The sequence below is a fragment of the Protopterus annectens genome, chromosome 8.part1 (genome assembly GCF_019279795.1).
Source record: "Protopterus annectens isolate FY-2018-M chromosome 8.part1, PAN1.0, whole genome shotgun sequence".
NCBI classification, from domain to species: Eukaryota; Metazoa; Chordata; order Ceratodontiformes; family Protopteridae; genus Protopterus; species Protopterus annectens.
In genome coordinates this window covers 364,357,473-364,378,405 of record NC_056742.1, presented here as the reverse complement: position 1 = coordinate 364,378,405, position 20,933 = coordinate 364,357,473, and the positions used below count along the sequence as shown (strand labels likewise).

General features: G+C 44.5%; 1 protein-coding gene across 1 annotated transcript in view; it reads left to right on the top strand.

Moving 5' to 3' along the window:
• Nucleotides 1-20,933, top strand: part of MBTPS1 (membrane bound transcription factor peptidase, site 1) — a 1,726,871-nt gene that overhangs the window by 1,374,529 nt on the left and 331,409 nt on the right. The window contains exon 17 of the mRNA XM_044081940.1: nt 1,912-2,036. Within this exon, the coding sequence (XP_043937875.1) occupies nt 1,912-2,036 (125 nt within the window). The remainder of the gene's footprint in view (nt 1-1,911; nt 2,037-20,933) is intronic.

The following is a 20,933-nucleotide window of genomic DNA, read 5'->3' as shown; positions in this document are numbered from 1 at the left end:
TCCTCAGACCCAACCCTTATGGGTTTCTTGCACATACACAAAACAACAGTACCAGAAACACTAGACCCAGGGGGGGGGGGGGGTCTAAGCTTTGCTTGTGACAGAAACAGAACATGCTAGAGAGACAGGTATGTGTCCCAAAGGATCGCCGCACTGTGGAATAGATGCCTTATCCATGTAAAACAATATACATCCCTAACCGTATTCAAACAAAACCATGACAGTTGGATGGAAATTTGTAAATTTACCCCCAGTCTGACCCCTGTGTCCCTTATGGACAGAGGCCATCAGTAAGAAATGTTTTATCTGAACACCCCTCCTCCTCACAGATCCTTAGTTACTGACGTAATAACATGCCTCCTGAATAGATGCCCATGATAATCTACTCCCGAATGGTTTGGGGTGTGCAGCTAGGCTTGTAATGGCCCTGTTGCATGATAGACTTGTAACAACCTATGAATCTATCCAAAAAAACTCTCAGATTCTTTTTAATTGATGAAGTGAGTGGGGCACACCACACCACCTGCTGCCCTTCATTTAATGTAGTCTACTTGTTTGTCTTTCGGCTTTTCCCAGTTAGGGGTCGCCACAGCGGAACTCCGGTCCACTAAAGATTGGCAGTAGATTTTCACGAACGCTAAGGTGCCAGCTCGACATTCAACCTTCAATGAAAGCATGCCCATTTACGCATGTCTTTCGAACGCCCACCAAACCGCGGGGAGGACATGCAGACTCCACACAGAAGGTACTCCTCGCACTGCAGCCGAGAATCGAACGGGAGAACCTCTGTAGTCTACTGTGGGGTTAAAATGCATCCAGACAAGTTGTCTCTAGTTGACAAATAGACTAAAGACTGTGTCTCAACAGAATAGTTGGTTACTATTTTAAGCTAATCAAGGTCACTTTTGTCTTTTCTGACTGAAATGTTAACAGTTTAGCCATTTCTGGAGAGCTGTTTAGGAGCGGGCTTTACAGTTTTTAACGTGGTAAACGATTTACTATGTTACAGATAAGAGTTTGAGAGCTGGTAGCAGCTTGATCCATCTGTAGGCTGCAAATCATTTCTGTCCATACAGATTATTAGTAAGTTTCCTGCTCCTTTGTAATAGGTATTCTCATAGCTTTCCCATGCATTTTCAGATGTCTCACTGTCTTTGACCCCCACTTTTTTTTTTTTTTTTTTTTTTTTTTTTTTTTTTAGGAAGGTTCACTTTTAAATGTCATCCTTATGTCTACATTTTCACTTGCTCCAGTACCTCCCTTAAAAAATTGTTATATAAATTTTCATTTCTTTCTCCTTTTTTTTTCCAAGTTATATGTAATATACTAGGTATCATGCTCTTTAAGACTTTGAACCATTTTGGTTGTGACACCTTGTGAACTTTTGCCCTGTGTTTGTCCTTGCATAGATAGGAATCTCCAGAACTGCACTACATATCTCCAGGACTGCACTGCATTATCGCCCCCTTGTACATTCTCATCATACGTCAATGAGGAGGTTCTCTGTTTCTCTGTCATACTAGCCTATGCTGTCTCAAGTTAGATTGTGGCATCTGGTGGTTGGACAGCACAGACAGATACTGTTTTAGGCTGCTTACGAGCCTCCTGTAGTTCAATGTGATGCTCTCTGTCTCAACTTGCATATTTTGTGAGAACGTCACTTAAAAACTTGTGTCCTGGGATCTCTGGAAAAGAGATGTGTGTACCTAGTGAACTTTCTATATTAAACTAGTAATAAAAAGTTATATATCTGTCAAGTTTGTTGTTGAAATGTTATTTGCATACATTTTATAAATTCTTGCTCTATTTGTATGATAACCTATTGCACATCTAAGTCTGTCATTTCTGAAACAAACTGTTGATTACATTTGTTTCTGTTTCTCTCAACTTACTTGTTATTGTTTTTAACAGGCAGTGGTGGATGCCAGATACTGGAGGTGCTAATATACCAGCATTGAATGACCTACTGTCAGTATGGGGTATGGCCTTCAGTGATGGACTCTATGAAGGAGATTTCAGCTTGGCATCACATGACAGTAAGTGTATCATTAACCCTTTGTGCTCAGTGTGCATGCAAGTGAAATTTTTTAAATGTTATATCAGTCACTGGTGTCTGCGATTTCAAGTTCTTCTTTGTGCAGATTGGGTATGAAATTAGGAGTGACTTGCCCTTTCTCAGGAAGGTGGGGAGCATTTTTTTGTCACTTAAAACGAATTTATTTGAGCCTAGTACCATGACAATGTTGGGTTCAGTAAATTTTGCCCGAAAGATCAGCTGCCTAATTTTTGTTCCCTTAGGGCACAGCAGGGCAGGTTAAAAAGAATAGGTTAGCAGTACACATTTAAATTGTCATGTGACTCCATAAAGTAGGCTTCTGTCAGCAGCACACTTCTCATCAGTTCCAGCCAGTGATTGATGTCTTCATTTCCAGTAAGAAGAATATTAGTGACTAATTTTATTAACAGGCTTGGGACAACTAGATGTTTTTTCAAGTGCTAATGCTCTTGATGCAGAGGAGGCACAAATAAATGATGCTGTTACTATGCTGTATCTTGATGGGTCACTGCAGAAAGAGGTGAGAGAAAACATGGAGCGTTATGCACAAGAAGCGAATTTCCAAGATCTTCATAATAAGGATCTCTGCTGCAGTGTTATTCATTATCCTTGAGAACTGGGCACAGGCTGATGTTCATACTTCCATCTTAACTTTCAGAACTTCAGACATTACAAGAGTGGAGCTGGTCTTTTCCTTATGCTGATGTCATCAGGATGATGTTCAGTTGTAAACTAAAAGTATCCTTTACTGTCTCTTGGCTCTTTTTTTTTTTTTTTTTTTGCACAAGTAGTGATTGGGAATGTGTTCGTTCTGTGTCATGACTTCACTCAATAAAAACATGGGGAAAAAGACTCATTGCAGCCTTTAACATTTGAACAGTAATCCCATGCTATTTTTCCATTTAGATTTGTGCATGGAGTAGGGATCGCAAGACTGCTATGCTCTTTTTTATGCATATTGCTTCTTAGAAGAGTATAATCATCTGAAAGGCGGAGTCCCCATGTTTCCTGTAAATGTATACTCCTCTTTACAGGAGACCTTCTTCCTTTTACTCCAGAAATGAGTACACTCATCAGTTTGCAAACTCTAATTTCTGAAGCCCTGATATAGATGCATATCTAAAAGTTAAAGCAGCAAGCTGTCACCTATAAACTTAAGTAATTTACTAAGCATGTGTAGTGAAGTGGTCATCATGGGATGTGTAGCGCTGGAGTTAGTGTTCACAGGTGTTATGAAGAATATGGCATATTTTCCATCTTTACATTCATTTTAAAATGGAGTGTGATGCTGTCATATTGAGGGGTGGTATACTCAGGTAGTGGGAGTTAATAAAAAAATGACATAAAAACACGATGGGTATTGTGAATTCATTCTAAGATGTAAATGCTTGTTTAGTAAAGCAGTTATGAAAATTAGTAATATTGCCACTGCTGTATTATTTCATTAAAAACTGTGATCACAAGCTAACAAGTCGTACTGCCATATCATAATATTATGATTCAGTGTTGCCACTGGTCCTTGCCATCTAACACACACAGTTTTGTAAACAAAGTTTGATTTGAATTATTGTGAAAATATTGTACATGTGATTTGCACTGATTTCCAAGGCATCAGAAGACAGAAATGTATTACTACTTCTTGTTATATATCATTGGAAAGCTCTCAGATGAGCAGTTTTCCCACTGATGTCTTAGATCAGTCTTGTACACTTGATACAGCACTTTGATTATAACACTTCTGAGTTTTGATAATGAGACCATTGTAATTCCTGACAAGTCTCCAAGAAAGGCATTTCTTGACAGAGCAAGTTATCAGAGAGGGAGCTCTCCGGGTTCCTGGGTTCAAGACCACCCTTCATCTTCTCCCTTAGATATTCCCTGCCAGGAGTGTATTCAGTATAGCCTGGGATGGAATGATGGCATTCATGAAAGCACAGATAGACATGAGTCTTATCCCATCCCCCTCTACATCTAGGGCAGATAGAATGTGCCTGCCATCTCCTGCCTTTCATTCTTCCCTTCCAAAACCTAAGCTGGGTCTCCCCATGTTGGTGTTGATTCCCCTCCCATTGACATCTTCCATGTGTTCGACACAGTCTTCTCCAGAGACATCTGGTTCCAGCTGGTACATCCTTGGTACCTTCAGGGTCCACATTGGCATTCACCAAGGACCCATAGACTTGTTTGCTTCTTTTGATGACCCCCCCCCCCAAGGTTTAAAGGTGGTACATGGAGTTCCCCACAGAATCACTCTCACTAGTCACAGACCTCTGTGAAGGTTTCCACACACACACCCCTCTGAAGACTCCACCTTTGGAGAGATCATGGAAATGATGCATGAGATGGGGACTTGGCTCACCTACTTCCCCTTCACAGATGAGGAAATGTGTTCAGGGCCTTTGAGCAGGCCCTTGTAAATCCTGTTTGGTACCTCCCACTAAACTTCTTATTGTCTTGTTGGTGGAGAGGACATGGCCAGAACCTGGTGTGATAGAACAGATCCCTCACAAGTCAGACAACATTCTGAGACTTCCTGAGGACTGACCTTTTTGATGCAAAGGGTTTGTAATTGATTCTGTTTTTAATTGCAGTGGTCACAAAAAGGGAGCTATTAGTGGAGATCCTCAAGGTACATTCTCCTAAACAGGGAATCTAGAATAATGGACATATTGGAATGTTTTCCCTGAGGGGATGTACATTACATTATTCACATGACTAATTTCCATTGGGATCTGGCAGAGCAAACCCTAGATTCTCTCCAGAGGCCCTCCCACCCCAGATACAAGGAAACAAATGGAAGCTCAACTATCTACCATGGATGTCCGTTTCTAACCTGTCCATGAAACTACTTCATAATGCAGGTAGGGCAGCTGGCACTGGCATTGCTATGCATTATGATGCCTGGTTGCAGTTGTGTGATATTTGCAGACAGCTTCAGAGTGTCCTTCAATGGATCATCTCTGCTCTGTTCAAAGGTTAATGAAAACTTAATAGGTTCATAGGTTCATACTAGGCTATCTGCTCTAGGGCATTTACAAGCCTAGCCAGTGTGTGTTTGGCTTTCGCCACCCATTTTAAAATGAATTTTGCTATGCCCTTTTTCGAGGTTAGTATACTGTGCCTCTGTCTAACAGTGACACAGAAGTGATACCCGGAGTAAATCTACGATCTCCCATCCACTCATCAAGACTCCTCTTGAAGAGAGTCAATGAGGGACTCTGTCTAACCTGGACTGGGATTTTATTCCAGAGTGAAGGGAGCCTCTGGGTTATGAATCTGTCCCTCCAGCATGTCCTATTTATTTCAGTGCTGAGGTTCAAGTCTCTCGAGCGCGTAGCTCGATGGGATTTGGATTTTCTGAGGTGCAGCATGTCCATTCATTCCGGGTTGGACATGGCTTTATACGTCAGGCACAGATCGCCTCTGAGCAGGCGGTATGCCACTGAGTAGAGCTGGAGTTTCTTTAACCGGGCAGCATATGGCATCTGTTTGAGCCCTTTGATCCTCTTGGTGAGGTACTTTTGGGGTCTTTCCAGTTGCTGCAGGTGTCTGGTAAGGTACATCCCAAAAGGGGCATTGTACTCAATTATGGGCCTGATGAGGGATGAGTAAAGAGGCACAATGACCTCCCCTGATCTAGATGTGACTCCCTTCATGATTAGGTGGGCTATATAAAATGTTTTTCTAACCACTTTGGCCACGTGGTTGTCGAATGAGAGATTGCTATCAACTTGGGTCCCCAGGTCCCTAATTACTTCTTCCGTACTTAATGGATTACCATCTATGTGGTAATTTGTGGGCACTTTGTTTTTGCCAAAGGGGATGACTGTACACTTTTTGGCGTTTAGCTTGAGGCCATGGCTCTGGCACCAGTTGTCTGTTTCTATGAGGCCCTTTTGGAGGATGCTTGTGTCGGCTGGAGAGTCGATTATGGCTCCCAGTTTGCAGTCATCTGTGAACTTGGTCAGCCACAGTCCTTCTGTGTTGGCCTGTACCTCCGAGAAATATATACCGATCAAGAGAGGTCCCAGGACTGAGCCTTGTGGGACGCCACTTGTAACTGGTTTGGAGTCTGACATGGCTCCAGCAATTCTAACCATCTGGGTTCTGTCCTTGAGCCAGTTTGCAACCCATCTAGTGACATAGGGGTTTATATTTAAGCTGGTGAGCTTATCTTTAATGCCCGAGTGGGGTATTGTATCGAAGGCTTTTGCGAGGTCCAGGTAGGCTGTGTGGACCACCTTCCCCTCGTCAATGGCCTTGGTGACTGTTTCAAAGAAATCGACCAGGTTTAAGAGGCAGGATCTGCCCTTAACAAAGCCAAACTGGGTAGGATCCAGTGTCTGTAGGTCCCCATGAGGGAGAGCATGAGGGAAAATCATCTACATTGGTGTCCATGTTGAAGGTACCTACGTACTTAGGATCAAGAAGCCCCATTGTTCATCCTTTGACTCCTGTTCATATAGGGTCCCTCAAGACAGAGTGCGTCTTTTAACATGTGCCACCCAAAAAAAGAATTGGGCACAGAACCAGGGACTCAGGGTTCCCTTTTCAGGGAAACCTTATCAGCACTTGAATGGTTGCCTTGACTGTTCCCCGCTTGAGGCAGTTAGGGGTACATCTTCACTAGGAAGCTTGGCTGGCCATGAGGAACATCATATCTAGAGGCTACGTCATACCATTCATTTCTGTCCCTAAACAGAATTTACTGCTCCTTCCAGACATCCCGCCTTGGCAAAAATGAGCAGCAGCTTAGGAGATTTCTCGGCTCCTACTAAAAAGAAGTCCCACCAAACCAGAATGGATCTGGAATCTACACAAGATTCATTTTAGTACCAAAAAATGAGCAGGGACTGCAGTCCCATTCTAGACATCATCATGCAAAATCTTTGTGTAAAGAAGAAATGATTCCAGACAGTTGTGGTGCAGTCCATCCTTTCACTAGGTGAAGTAGACTGTTTTTATTCAATAGACCTTCAGGATGCTTGCCTGTAGATCAAGGTCATGACATCCGATAGGTGCCTCCACTTTTTTCTAGTAGCCAGCCATTATGTGTTCTGATCACTGCCCTTTCATCTCACTACAGCCCTTGAATATTCGCCAAGTGCATGTCAGTAGTTGCAGCACCCCTCAGCAGTAGCGTAGCTATGGTGAGGTGAGAGGGGCAACTGCCCTGTATGCAAAGTGTTAGGGGGCATGATCAGCTGATCCAGATTTCTGATTTTAAAAGCCGGTATTGCATTTGCGATCAAACCTGACTGCTGTAGCATGGTGTGTATGGTCTAGCAATTACTTGCTGCATTATAGTAAGCAGTTTGCTGTAGTTTAAAAGTGTTAACCAAAAAAAAAAATCACTTCACATCTGCACATACTGTAGCGCTTTGTGAAGGCAAAATATAAACTGTAGCAAACTGTTTGCTACAGTTTATAAGAAGAAGAAATTATTTATTTACTTTTTAATAAAATGGAGGAGGGGAGGACACAGAAACTGGGCATGAATGGCTAGGCAGGAGGGCTGTGTATGTTATGTATCTGGCCACCTGATTGGTGTGACAATAACTTTTTTTTTTTTGCTCTTCAGTGGAAGAGGTAGGTGGGGTGTATGAATTTGTAATAAGCCAGTCACTAATGGCTGATAGCATGCTTTGACTTTGCATAGTAAGTTAGGAGGTTCATTGCTGTCTTTTGTGTTGCTTGCACAGATGGGATCAAGGTCCCAGTGTTCATAGTTAGAATGTTCCTGAGTTTTAAGCTGGAATATTAAAGCCTGATGACCAGAGGAATATCTGGAAAGTTAGAAGCAAGGAACTGCAGTGTCACTATCTTTATTTACGTGAGGAAGGTGCACAGGTGTGAAGCACTGACACACAAACCAGCTCTTAAACCTAAGCACTAGTGAGTGTGCATGTGAGTGAAGCGAGTATGTGTGTGTGTGCTCGCAAGCGTGTGTTTGCACTTGTGGGCAAGTGAGAGTATGCATGAATGAGACCATGTGTTTGTGTGCTTGTGTGTGTCTGAGAGTCAGCATATGTGAAGAAGGCAGATTCCACCCAATGACTTCCATTCACAGTCCTTGTTTTGCCTGGGAAAACATCAGTGAAGTCAGTTCATTTAAACATTGCACTACCTTTAGGAAGGCGTTCTTGATAAGTAGTGCAAGAAACTTAAAGGCCTGCCTGGATCAAAAGAAACTAGAATTCTAGAACTCTGATTTAGGAATTCAAGTTAAAAAGAGAAAAATTGCAAAACCCCAAAAGTTACAAGTCCAAGAGTCTGAGGGCAGGAGCAGGAAACTGTAGTGACTTCATCTGCTGTGCAGAAGCCTGTGTCCACCATTCTTTAGGAGCATCGCCCTCATGTTCCTCCAGCCCACTGAGTATATAGGGAGAAATTTCCTTTTAACCTGTTATAGCTGTTACTGTACAATGTTCTTCATGTTTCACTGTTGCAGTCATCACATTTTGTTTATCTGCCTGCAGGTAGCCCTCAGTCGACCGGAATACCAGAGACTTAGTATTTCTGCGTTGGGTGCTGTCGCTCCAGGACTGACATCAGGTCGTCGGGGGTATAAAAACAGGCAGCCTGCGCTGTTACATCAGTCTTTCTTGCCGAGGATCTCATAGCAGAAGCAGTTCACACTAGTGCTAGTCGGCCGCTACCTGAGTTTTCGTTAACAAATTGAGTCATCCTGAAGTCTTCTAAAGCTAAGTACCCCGTTGGGGATCTTTTTTTCTTGCTCTCTAACAGATGTCAGAAAAAGTTAACAATTGTCTTGCCTTTGGAAAGCAAATACCACACATAGATTTTCATTCTTACTGCATCACTTGTTTAGGCCCAGACCACGATGTACCTAGCTGTCAGTTTTGTGCTTTGTTCAACACCCAAACCATTCATCGTTGGGCCCTTTTTGTCGCTAAATACCTTCTTTCTCAATCTCCGTATTCCGAAATGGCTTCGGTAAGCCATCCAACTACCGATATTCTGATAAAACATAAGGATAAAGACAGAGATGGACAGCACAGGACCAAAGCTGACGACGATGCTTCCGTTAAGCTAGTCGCCAGTCCGCCAGTACTCATTGAGGTGCTTTCGCAGCCCCCGATGCCCGCTTCAGTGGATTCACATGCCTCTAAAAAGACCCGTTCAGAGTTCAGTATGCCGTGAGACTCTTCTTTGATTATGGAACCTGTGGATATCTCCACCTTGGATGGGTCCGGAGATGCTGTGCAGGCACCGGCTTCTGAGGAAGTTCTTCCCACTTCCGATATTCGACACAAACCAACAACTTCTTTCGCATCTTCAGTTCTTTCTAAAACTACCAAGTGTCTAAGGCCAAGAGTACGCGCTACGCCTAGAAAACCTAAGACCAAAGTGCATGCACCTGCTCCCTTGCCACAACATCAAATGCTTAAAATGGCAGAAGACCTTATTATGCTGATTAGGGGAAGTCGGCCTTCCCCTGGTAAGAGAAAGAGACCAGTCCCCAGCAGCCTGAACAGACCAAGAGTCCGATGACTTTGAGGTATCTGATTATAAAGACATGCCCTTATCTGCTTAGGATTTAGATGCAGAGGAGTCCATTCCCTCTGCCTCTCCTCCAGAGGACTTTTCTTTTGGTGAATACCTACATACTTTAAGAGAGCGTTTCCATTGGGAATGCCAAGACTATCCTCAATCCAAAAAGAGACTCGGAGAATTTCTAGATTTGCCACAACATAGGCCTTTAGCAATACCCCCAGTCCTGGATGTTGTGGATGATGTCTTTATGGAATCCAGCATAACTCCTGATACTTTACCCCCTGCTCCTAGGAAACCAGACCAGTACTACAGAGTACCCGACTCTCACAAATTCCTTTTCAAAAATCCTACTGCTGACCCAGAGGTCATCTTCCAGGGGCCTAAAGGTATCAAAGCAAGTACAGCTAAGAATCACACCCCTTCGGACAGGGATTCTAGAGCTTTGGACAGATGGGGTAGGAAAGTATATACCTCTTTAACTCTCGCCAGTAGGGCTTTCAACTGTCAGTTCCACATGCTGAAGTACCAACAACATACTATGGAACTTATTAAGCAAAAAATTGCTACCTTTACAGACTGTACAGAAAATAAAGAATTGCAAGAGTTTATGCATTCTGCAAGCCAAGTCAGTAAGCATACATTGCAGTGTGGCTTTGATGCCATAGAAGCATCTTACAGGGCTTCAGTCACTTGTTCTGTACTGAGAAGGCATGTTTGGCTTAAGGAGCAGACCTTGCCAGACCATGTCATATCAAAGTTACTTGGCGCTCCTTTGAACAGGGACAATCTGTTTGGCCCCAAAGCAGAAGAGGTTCTTAAAAAGATGGAAGAAAAAGCTAAATCTGAACAGACAGTCAAAGAATTTTTGCAAGTACAGCCTCCTAGATTCAGTAGGCATTGCCCCTGGAAACATTGGTCCTTTCCAGCCCCCTCAAGACCATCTCAACCTAGACCCAGGGGAAACAGACCCCCCAGACTACAGTCTCAGGGTATGCAGAGATCTAAGCAGTGGAGTGCCTCCACCTTTAAAGCAGGGAGTGCTAAGCCACCCTCTTACGGAAATAATTCCCACCTCTGCCCAATCGCTTGTGCTCCTAGGAGGAAAACTTGCCCTTCATGCAAAAAAATGGATTTCCATTATCAAAGACAGATGGGTCCACGACGTATGCCAGGGGTACAAATTTTACTTTCACTCACTGCCAACCCCAAAAGGGTTCCCAGACCTCCCTCCAAACCAGTGGGCAGAGGCACAAAACCAAGTTCAATCCCTGCTCTCTATAAGGGCAATTCAACCTGTTCCTGCTGAACAGATAGGTCAAGGATTCTCTTCCAGACTTTTCCTGGTACCCATAAAAGAAGGCACTTGGCACCCAATCCTAGGTCTTTCAGTTCTCATCACCTTCCTGGTGGTACCAAAATTCAAAATGCTCACCCTGCAGCAGCTTCTGTCTGTGCTAGCCAAAGATGTCTGGTTAGTCACCCCAGACTTAAAAGAAGCCTATCTGCACATCCCTGTAGGGAGTCATGCAGGAAATACCTACGCTTCAGGGCAGGCTCTATGCAGGATCAGTTCTCTGCACTTCCCTTTGACATATCCACTGCTCCCAGCGTATTCACAAAATGCCTGGCTCCAGCCATTGCTTACTGCGGACAGAGAAATATTCGAATTTACCTGTACTTGGACAACTGCATGATTCAGGCAGACAGGAAATGCTGTTGCAGCACCTGCCATTTGTAAAAAACCTTCTTACCTCCCTGGGGTTCACCATCAGTGGAAAGAAATCAAAACTAGTCCCCAGTCAAAAGATTGTATTCCTGGGAGCAAGCTTGGATGCAGCATCCCAGATGGCATTCCTCACTCCAGAAAAACAAGCCTGTCTGATAGACTACTTTACTCAAATGGCCACTAGAACCCAGCTATCCGCAAGGAAAATCCTGCAGGCCCTAGGGTTCATGGCCTCATGCATCCTACTAATTCCATATGCCAGACTGCATATGAGGAAACTTCAATGGAACTTAAAAAGTCTTTGGTGCCAACATTCTCAGGACCTGGAAACTGTAATTCCTATCATACCCTGTCTAAGGGCAGAGTTTTTTTTGGTGGGCAGCAGCATGCAACCACAAGAAGGGACTGCCCTTTACTCAACCTCACACCATCCAGACCCTAACCACAGATGCATCAGACTATGCCTGGTGGGTCCACATGCATGGCAAGTGCATTCAGGGCCACTGGAGCCCAAGTCAAATTCATTTGCACATCAACGTAAAAGAGATACTAGCTGTGCAGCATGCTCTGACAGCTTTCAGATCCCTACTCTCACCAGGAGAATTGCTAATAAAAACAGACAACACCACGGGGGGAACCCACTCTGCAGGCTAGCCATGGTGCTGTGGAACACTGCCTTGGACATGCAGGTCGATCTGCAAGCTCAATTCATGCCAGGCAAACAAAACTCACTGGCAGATGACTTAAGCAGAAATCTCCTAGACCCACACGAGTGACAATTAGAGCCCAACACCTTCAACCTTCTGATTCAGAAATGGGGGACCGCAGAGGTGGATCTCTTTGCCTCCCCCTGCAATCACCGCTCAGCAAATTCTGCACCAGGACACCTCACAGCAGGACTTGGAAAGTGGATGCCCTGTCCTTCCAGTGGGTAAATCTCTCAATCTATGCCTTCCCCTTCTCCCAAGAGTATTGCTCAAGATAAGACAGGACACACCAAGGACAATTCAGATTGCCCCGGACTGGCCACATCAGTACTGGTACCCACTCCTGTGCAGCCTGTCACCAGTGCCATCCTGGCACCTACACCAGAACCCAACCTTGCTCTCTCAGCAGGGGGGACAGATCTTGCATCCGCAACTGCAAACCCTAAATCTTGCAGCCTGGCTTATCGCTTGAATTCTCCCCCAGTAATCAGCCACAGCAAGCATGTGCTGGACATCATTCCTGAGGCCAGAAGACCCAGTACAAGGAAATCCTGTGCTGGTAAATGGAAAAAGGTACTGCTCCTGGATTCGATCTAAAGTGGAGGATACATCTCTGCCCTCCCTGCCTCTAATCCTGAACTACTTGGCAGATCTACTCCACAGAGGCCTATCCTTCTCCTCCATTAAGATCCATGCCTCTGCCATTTCAGCTCATTACAACACTGAGCCGCCTCTCTTCTCTCACCTTCTTATCAAACAGTTCCTGAGAGGGGCAAACGACTTATGGCCACCAAGGAGAGCACCCACCCCTTCCTGGGACCATAACTTTGTACTGGAAAAGCTCATGCTATCCCCCTTTGAGCCTGCATTGTCAGCAGAGTTAAAATTCCTTTCTTGGAAAACAGCCTTACTTCTGGCCATCACTTCAGCTAGAAGAGTGTCTGAGCTACAAGCACTGATGGCTGCGGAACTCTTCATTATTTTCCATGCTGACAGGGTTCCCTCACGGCTAACCCTTCTTTATGCCTAAAGTGGTGTCCAGTGTGACTCTCAACCAGTCTATCCATTTGCCAACCTTCTTCCCTAATCCTCAAAATAAAGGGGAAAGGATCCTGCACTCCCTGGACGTGCACAGACAGCTCAGATTCTACCTGGGTAGGACTAAGCCCTTCAGAAAATCTGACCAGTTATTAGTCCCTTTTGCACCAGGGGCAGAGGGCAAGGCCATTTCAAAGCAAACAATTTCCAAATGGATAGCACACTGCGTCCATTTCTGCTACAAGCACCATGGGAAACCAACCCCTCAGGGGGTCAGAACATATTCCACTAGGGCAACTTCTACCTCTGCAGCATTCCTTAGGGGAGTCCCCTACAAGGGACATCCTGGTAACTGCTACCTGGAGATGTTCTTCTTGTTTCACTGTTGCAGTCATTACATTTGGGTTATCCTGCTGGCAGGTTGCCCTCAGTTGGCCTGAATTCCAAAGTCTTGGGTCCTGCGTCGGTTGCTGTTGCCCCTTCCCTGATGTCAGGTTGTCAGGGGTATAAAAGATGCAGCCGACACCATGTTCTTCAGTCTTTCTTGCCGCGTGGTGCCCGAAGCAGAAGCCGTTCGCAAGTGCCGGTCGGCCGACTCCTGAGATTTTTGAGTTCGAGTTTCAGATCCGAAGTCTACATTAAAAGCTTAGTACCCCATTGGGGAAACTTTTTTCTTGCTCCAGACCAATGTCAGAAAAAGTTAATAATTGTATTTCTTGTGGGAAGCAAATACCTCATAAGGACTTTCATTCTTATTGTATTCCTTGCCTAGGCCCTGACCACGACGTTTCTGGACCTTACCTCAAATACCTCATCTACTGTCCCAACAAAGCAATCAGATTCTGCACAGCCAACTCAGGGCCCTAAACCTGGCAGCATGGCGGATAATGTAGCCATACAAAGCACACCTCTCAGTAAAGCTGTGATGGATGTCATTTTAGAAGCCAGAAGGCCTAGTACTAGAAAATCCTATGCTGGGAAATGGAAGAGATTTTGTGCTTGGAACCAAGCTCAAGGAACTGATACAGCTGTCCCAGATATTCCTCAGATTTTGCAATACTTAACTGAGATGCTGGACAAAGGCCTGTCTTTTTTATCAGTTAAAATCCATGCCTCTGCCATTTTGGCTCATTACAGTACAGGGCCACCACTATTTTCTCATCCTTTATTAAGGCAGTACCTCAGAGGAGCAAAAAATTTAAGGCCTCCAAGGAGAACACCAATACCTGCATGGGACCTCAGTTATGTTTTGGAAAAACTCACCTTACCTCCTTTTGAGTCAGCTGCTACTGCAGATATAAAGTTTTTATCTTGGAAAACAGCTCTGCTCCTAGCAATAACTTCTGCAAGACGAGTGTCAGAGCTACAGGCTCTCATGGCTCTGGAACCCTTTATCATTTTTTATCCAGACAGGGTCTCTCTGAGGACAAACCCTACATTTATGTCTAAGGTGGTATCCAGTGTAGCCCTTAACCAAACTATTCATTTGCCAACTTTTTATCCAAATCCACAGAACAAAGGGGAGAAAATTCTGCTTTCTTTGGATGTACACAGACAACTTAGATTCTACTTGGACAAAACTAAAGTTTTCAGAAAGACATAGCAATTACTAGTGGCATATGCCGCAGCATCACAAGGAAAGGCTATCTCCAAGCAGACTATTTCAAAATGGATAGGTCACTGCATTCGTTACTGCTACTCACAGCATGGCAAACCAGTGCCTAAGGGCATTAGGCCACATTCAACCAGAGCTGCAGCCACGTCTGCAGTCTTTCTCAGGAGAGTACCAACCAAAGACATTTTAGAGGCTGCTACTTGGAGTTCAGTGCATACCTTTACAAAACATTACAATCTGCCGCTTTACTCTAAATCCAGGGCAGGCTTTGCCACTGTAGTTCTGCATGGCCTCATAGCCGCTGCTAATGCTGTTTAGCTCCAGCTCCCCCAACCATAGCTTTGGGACTCTACCGAAATGTAATGACTGCAACAGTGAAACACGAAGAACATAGTACAGCTGTGTACACTTACCATATATGTAGATGTTCAAGTGTATTCACTGTTGCAGTCCAGGTTACCCACCCACCATCCCCCTTATTTTTGCTGGAACTTATCTTTACTTCTCTGATTTATACAACCTAAGTGGTGTATTTGCTTGTAGATGAAGCTAAAGTCTATTTTGTTGCATGTATGTTTTATTTACATATATTTAGCCTACTCTTTTGGGGGCACCTGACATCTGGGGCAAGAAAAACTGAAGAAAATGGCGTCGGCTGCAACTTTTATTCCCCTGACAACCTGACGTCAGGGAAGGGGCGACAGCAACCAACGCAGGACCCAGGACTTTGGAATTCAGGCCAGCTGAGGGCAACCTGCCAGCAGGATAACCCAAATGTAATGACTGCAACAGTGAATACACTCCAACTTCTACATTTATGGTAAGTGTATACAACTGTACTTTCTGTACACACCTTCTTCAAGCTTTACCACCTGCCTATCTTTTCCAAATCCAGGGTGGGTTTTGCAACAGCAGTCCTGCAAGGCATACTAGCCAGCCTCAACTCTTCTTGACTGCCTCCTCCCTTCTTTAGCTTTGGGAATCTACCCAAGTGCGATGACTGCAACAGTGAAACATGAAGAATATAGTACAGTTATGTACACTTACTGTAAATGTAGATGTTCGAGTGTATTCATTGTTGCAGTCCTGGTTTCCCTCCCTCCAGCCCCCTTGTATTTCTCTCTCCTCTCTCTCTACTCTCTATGTATTGTTATTGGTATTTACTTTTTACGGGTGGTGTTTTTCACCACCATAACTTGGCTCCCTATTTGGGGGCGCCTGACATTTGGGGCAAGAAAATCTGATGTAATGGCGTCAGCTGCCTAATTTATAGCCCTGACGTCAGTCCTGGAGCGACAGCAACTGACTCAGAAATACTAAGTCTCTGGTATTCGGGCCGACTGAGGGCTACCTGCAGGCAGATAACCCAAGTATGATGACTGCAGCAGTGAATACACTTGAACATCTACATTTATGGTAAGTGTACACAACTGTACTTTCCATAGAATCTACAGCAGTATCTGAGCTGAGTAATGATTCACTGGCAAAGGATGCCTACGCTGCTTTAATGATGGCAGCTCCTCTGAAATTTTGTGAGAAAGAGGATAATTCCCTACAGTCATCACTGATGACATCAATAAAGAACTCTTTGATAAATCACAGTTTCCTGGTGGGTCAAGAATAGTCTCTGCATTGCAAGAGACAGGCTCCATGCCAGATTCTAAGGTGCCCCTGCCCCATCTCCACCATCTTTGCAGTTTGACTATATGAAACTTGCATATGAATATGTGGCAGCCTGGCAAAGGCTTAATACCCAACCATTTTAACCTTCCATGTCTTGCACTCCCTCATGTCTAGGTAGCGAAGGGGAACACCTGCCTATATGATGAGGTATTAATGACCAGGAATCAGTCTCCCCATGCTTCCCTCTGACGGAAGTCTACTTCAGAGATGCACTTAAACTAATGAAGAAGTACTTTGAGGATATCTCCACTCACAAAAAAAAATGTCCGCTCCAAAGAAGCCCAGTAGATCCTGCAGGGTTCAGGAAGAATTTAAATAATAAGATCTTGTGACAGGTCATGCATTGCTTTTGTTGGAGCAACCATATGATCCCGAGTTGTGCCAGGAGTAAACACTGTACTACCCAAGAAGAACAGAATCCTGGATGAATTCAGAAAAAAAAAATATATGCACCTCAGCCACCATAGCTTTTCTGAGCTATCAGTTACCTGACATTCATATTAAAGTATCTCTTTGAGGTCCTTAAGTAGACAAAGGATATGATCCTGGACAGCCCAGACAAATCCTTTAGAATCAGTCAGCATGCTGTACAATGCAGCTGTGTTGTGGTAAATGCTTATAGCAAGGCTCTGGCTTCTGGCTAGATATGTCTGGATCAGGCTGCAGCCCTTGCTAGAGGACCTTAAGGGTCAGCTCCTTGATGTACCCTTGGATGATGACATCCATCTTGTCTAGACTACCCTCCCAAATCATATTCAGATGGCTGGAGAAAGAATACAAAACATGGAATCAATCAAACAGATGTTCCACCTGCCATTTCCTAAGAATAGACAAAATTATCCGAGGACATCCTAGCCATTTTTAAGAGGACAAGTAAAGGCCAAGCAGTACAGCCAGAAAAGGGCCTTAGAAAAGAAGTAGGTCTGACATGGCAACAGATTTCACAGGAGGAAGCAAAGTGTGGTTTTCTGTGTGTATGTTCATCGTGTTACACTGCTGCAGTCATCAAACTTGGGTTATCCTGCCGTCAGGTGGTCCCGCAGTTGGCCAGAGTTCCAAAGTCTTGGTCCGGCGTTGGTTGCTGTCGCTTCTTCCCTGACGTCAGTGCGCCAGGGGTATATAAGAGGCATCCAACGCCATTTTCTTCTGTCTTTCTTGCTGCGCGGTGCCCGAAGCAGAAGCAGTTCGCAAGTGCCGGCCGGCTGACTCCTGAGATTTTCTAATCGAATTTGAGACCGAAGTCTTCAGTAAAGCTAAGTACTCCATTGGGGAACCTTTTCTTGCCTCAGTCCGATATCAGAAAAAGTTAACAATTGTAGTTCTTGTGGGAAGCAAATACCTCATAAGGACTTTCATTCTTATTGTATTCCTTGCCTAGGCCCAGACCACGATGTCACAGGTTGTCGGTTTTGTGCTAGGTTTAATAAACGAACTATTAAACGTCGGTTTGATTTCGCCCGACATTACTTTGGTAGGAAATTTAATTATACCATGCCGTTGGAGCAACCGACCGGCATGCATAAAAAACGCAAGGATAAGGACAGGCAGCCAAGACCCAAACCAGACTCTGAGGCCTCTGCTGGGCCAGTTGCTGGTTCTCCGGTTTTCAGTGAGGCGCCTACGCAGCCCCTGACGACCGCTGATTTAGAACCTCAGACTGCTTCTGATTCCCAACCGGAGATAGATTACTAGGCCACCACAGCCTTCATCTTTAACCCCTTCTGACTCCAGAGCAGAAGGAGATTCCGGTGCAGTTGAAATGCCTTCAGTTGCAGAAGGTGTCTTCAGACCGACTACACTCACCATCAAATCTTATGCTAAGCTGAAAAATCCTTTAAAAACAAAAAAAGACTGTACAGCAGTCTGCAGTACAAGGTCCCATGCCTAAGAAACAGATACTTAAGATGGCCGAAGATTTAATTACCCTAATCAGGGGTTCCCATCCCCCTCCTGATAAAAGGCCAAGACATGAGGAGGATTATGCTTCCTCTGACCAGGTTTCTATTTCCTCAGATTCTTCTGAGGAACAGGATTACTCTTTTCCCCCTTTATGAAGATTCTGATGCTGAAGAGTCTATTCCTTCAGCATCCCCCCCAGAAGACTACTCCTTTGGGGAAACTTTACATACCATGAGGGAACATTTCCACTGGGAAGGCCAGGATTATTCTGATTCTAAGAAAAGGCTCAGAGAGTATTTTTTACTACCCCAGCATAGACCACTTGCTATCCCTTCCGTGTTAGACATTGTGGATGATGTTTACTTAGAATCCAGCCTTAACCCAGACTCTCTACCTCCTGCTCCAGCCAAACCAGACAGATACTACAGAGTCCCCGACTCACACAAATTCCTATATAAAAGCCCTGTTGCCGATCCAGAAACCATTTCCCAGGGCCCCAAAGGGGTTAAGGCCTCTATTGCTAAAAATCCTGTACCCTCTGAAAGGGATTCCAAAGCACTAGACAGATGGGGAAAGAAAGTATATACCTCAGCTACTCTAGCTATGAGGGCCTTAAATTGCCAGTTTCACATGCTGAAATATCAGCAATTCCTGATGTCTCAATTAAAACAAAAAATGATCACACATTCAGAGCAACCTGATTTCAAGGAAATGCAAGATTTGTTGCATGCAGCTGAACAAGTGGGAAAACATACCTTACAATGTGGATTTGATTCATTGGAAGCTTCCTGTAGAGCAGCAGTCACTGGGTCTGTCATACATAACATGCTTGGTTAAAAGAACAAACTCTACCTGATCATGTTAATGAAAAATATTGGATGCACCTTTACAGCAGGATGTTTTATTTGGTGTAAAAGCAGAAGAGGTTTTAAAGAAAATGGAGGATAAGGCAAAATCTATGCAGACGGTCAAGGATTTTTTGCAGGTTCAACCCCCTCATTTCAGCAGAAATTGGCCAACAAAAAATTGGTCCTTTCCAGCTTCTGACAGACCACAGAGGGGCAAATACAGACGCCCATGGGGCAGAGGTCAGTCACAAGGACCTTACAAGCCTCACCAATGGGGTGCCACAACCCAGAAAGGAGGAGAAGACAGGCCCCCAGCTACCAGAAAACAAACACAATGACTTAACCCTCAGACTGCCAAGCAAATCTCTCTTGGCAGCTCCCTTGGGAGGAAAATTAGCACTTTTTGCAGACAACTGGCACATCATCACAAAAGACAAATGGGTCCTAAATATTGTCTCACAAGGATACAGATTCCACTTTCACACTTTGCCAAGGATAAAAGGAATGCCAAACCTGCCCCCAAATCTATGGGCAGAGGCTCAAAAACAAATTACAGCTCTCATGAACGAGAGCCGTTCAACAGGTACCTACACAGGAGCAAGGACAAGGATTTTACTCAAGACTCTTTCTAGTCCCCAGAAAGGACAAAGCCTGGAGACCCATTCTGGACCTTTCAATTCTAAACACTTATCTGCAAGTATCCAAATTCAAGATGCTAACACTACAGCAGCGTCTTCCCATGGTGGGCAAGAAGGCTCTGCTAGTAACATTGGATCTCAAGGAGGCATACCTGCATGTCCCTATCAGACAAAATTGCAGAAGATACCTCCGTTTTCTTGCAGGTTCAACCCATTATCAATTCTCTGCACTGCCCTTTGGCTTATCTACTGCGCCCAGGGTCTTCACAAAATGCCTGGCACCCGTAATTGCATACTGCAGACAAAGAGGAATTCAAATATATCCATACCTGGACGACTGCCTTATTCAAGCAGAAAGCAAGGACATTCTTTTAAAGCATCTGGCATTTGTCAAACACCTTTTAAGTTGCGTAGGGTACACAGTAAATGAAAAGAAATCAAACCTATTGCCCTCACAAAACATAATATTCCTGGGTGCCAGCTTAAATACAATGGCCCAGATGGCTTATCTCACGCCAGACAAGCAAGAACAGCTGACTCAATACTTCAAAATGATGGCAGCAAAGACCCAACTCCCTGCAAAAAAAATTCTGCAGGCCTTGGGATTCATGGCATCTTGCATACTACTAATACCATTTGCAAAACTGCATATGAGGAAATTACAATGGTACCTGAAAAGCGTATGGACTCAGCACAGCCACAGCTTGGAAACAATAATACCACTCATTCCCTGCCTTCAACAGGAGTTTCTATGGTGGGCACAGGCATGTCACCTCAACAAGGGTCAGCCTTTCACTTTACCCACAGCCAGGCAAACTATCACAACAGATGCATCGGACTATGCCTGGGGAGCACACATAGCAGGGCACTGCATTCAGGGCAAATGGTCTACAGATCAAAGGCACCTGCATATCAATCAAAAAGAAATGCTAGCTGTACATAATGCCCTAACAGCTTTCAAGGACCTCTTACATCCAGGACAACTCCTAATAAAGATGGACAATACCACAGTCATGTGGTACATAAACAAGCAGTGGGGCACACACTCCTACCCCCTATGCAGGCAAGCAATGACCATGTGGAACACAGCACTGACCTACCAAGTTCAACTGCAAGCACAGTTCCTGCCAGGAAAGAAAAACACATTGGCAGACGACCTAAGCAGAAACATCATGGATCCCCATGAGTGGAAACTACATCCACAG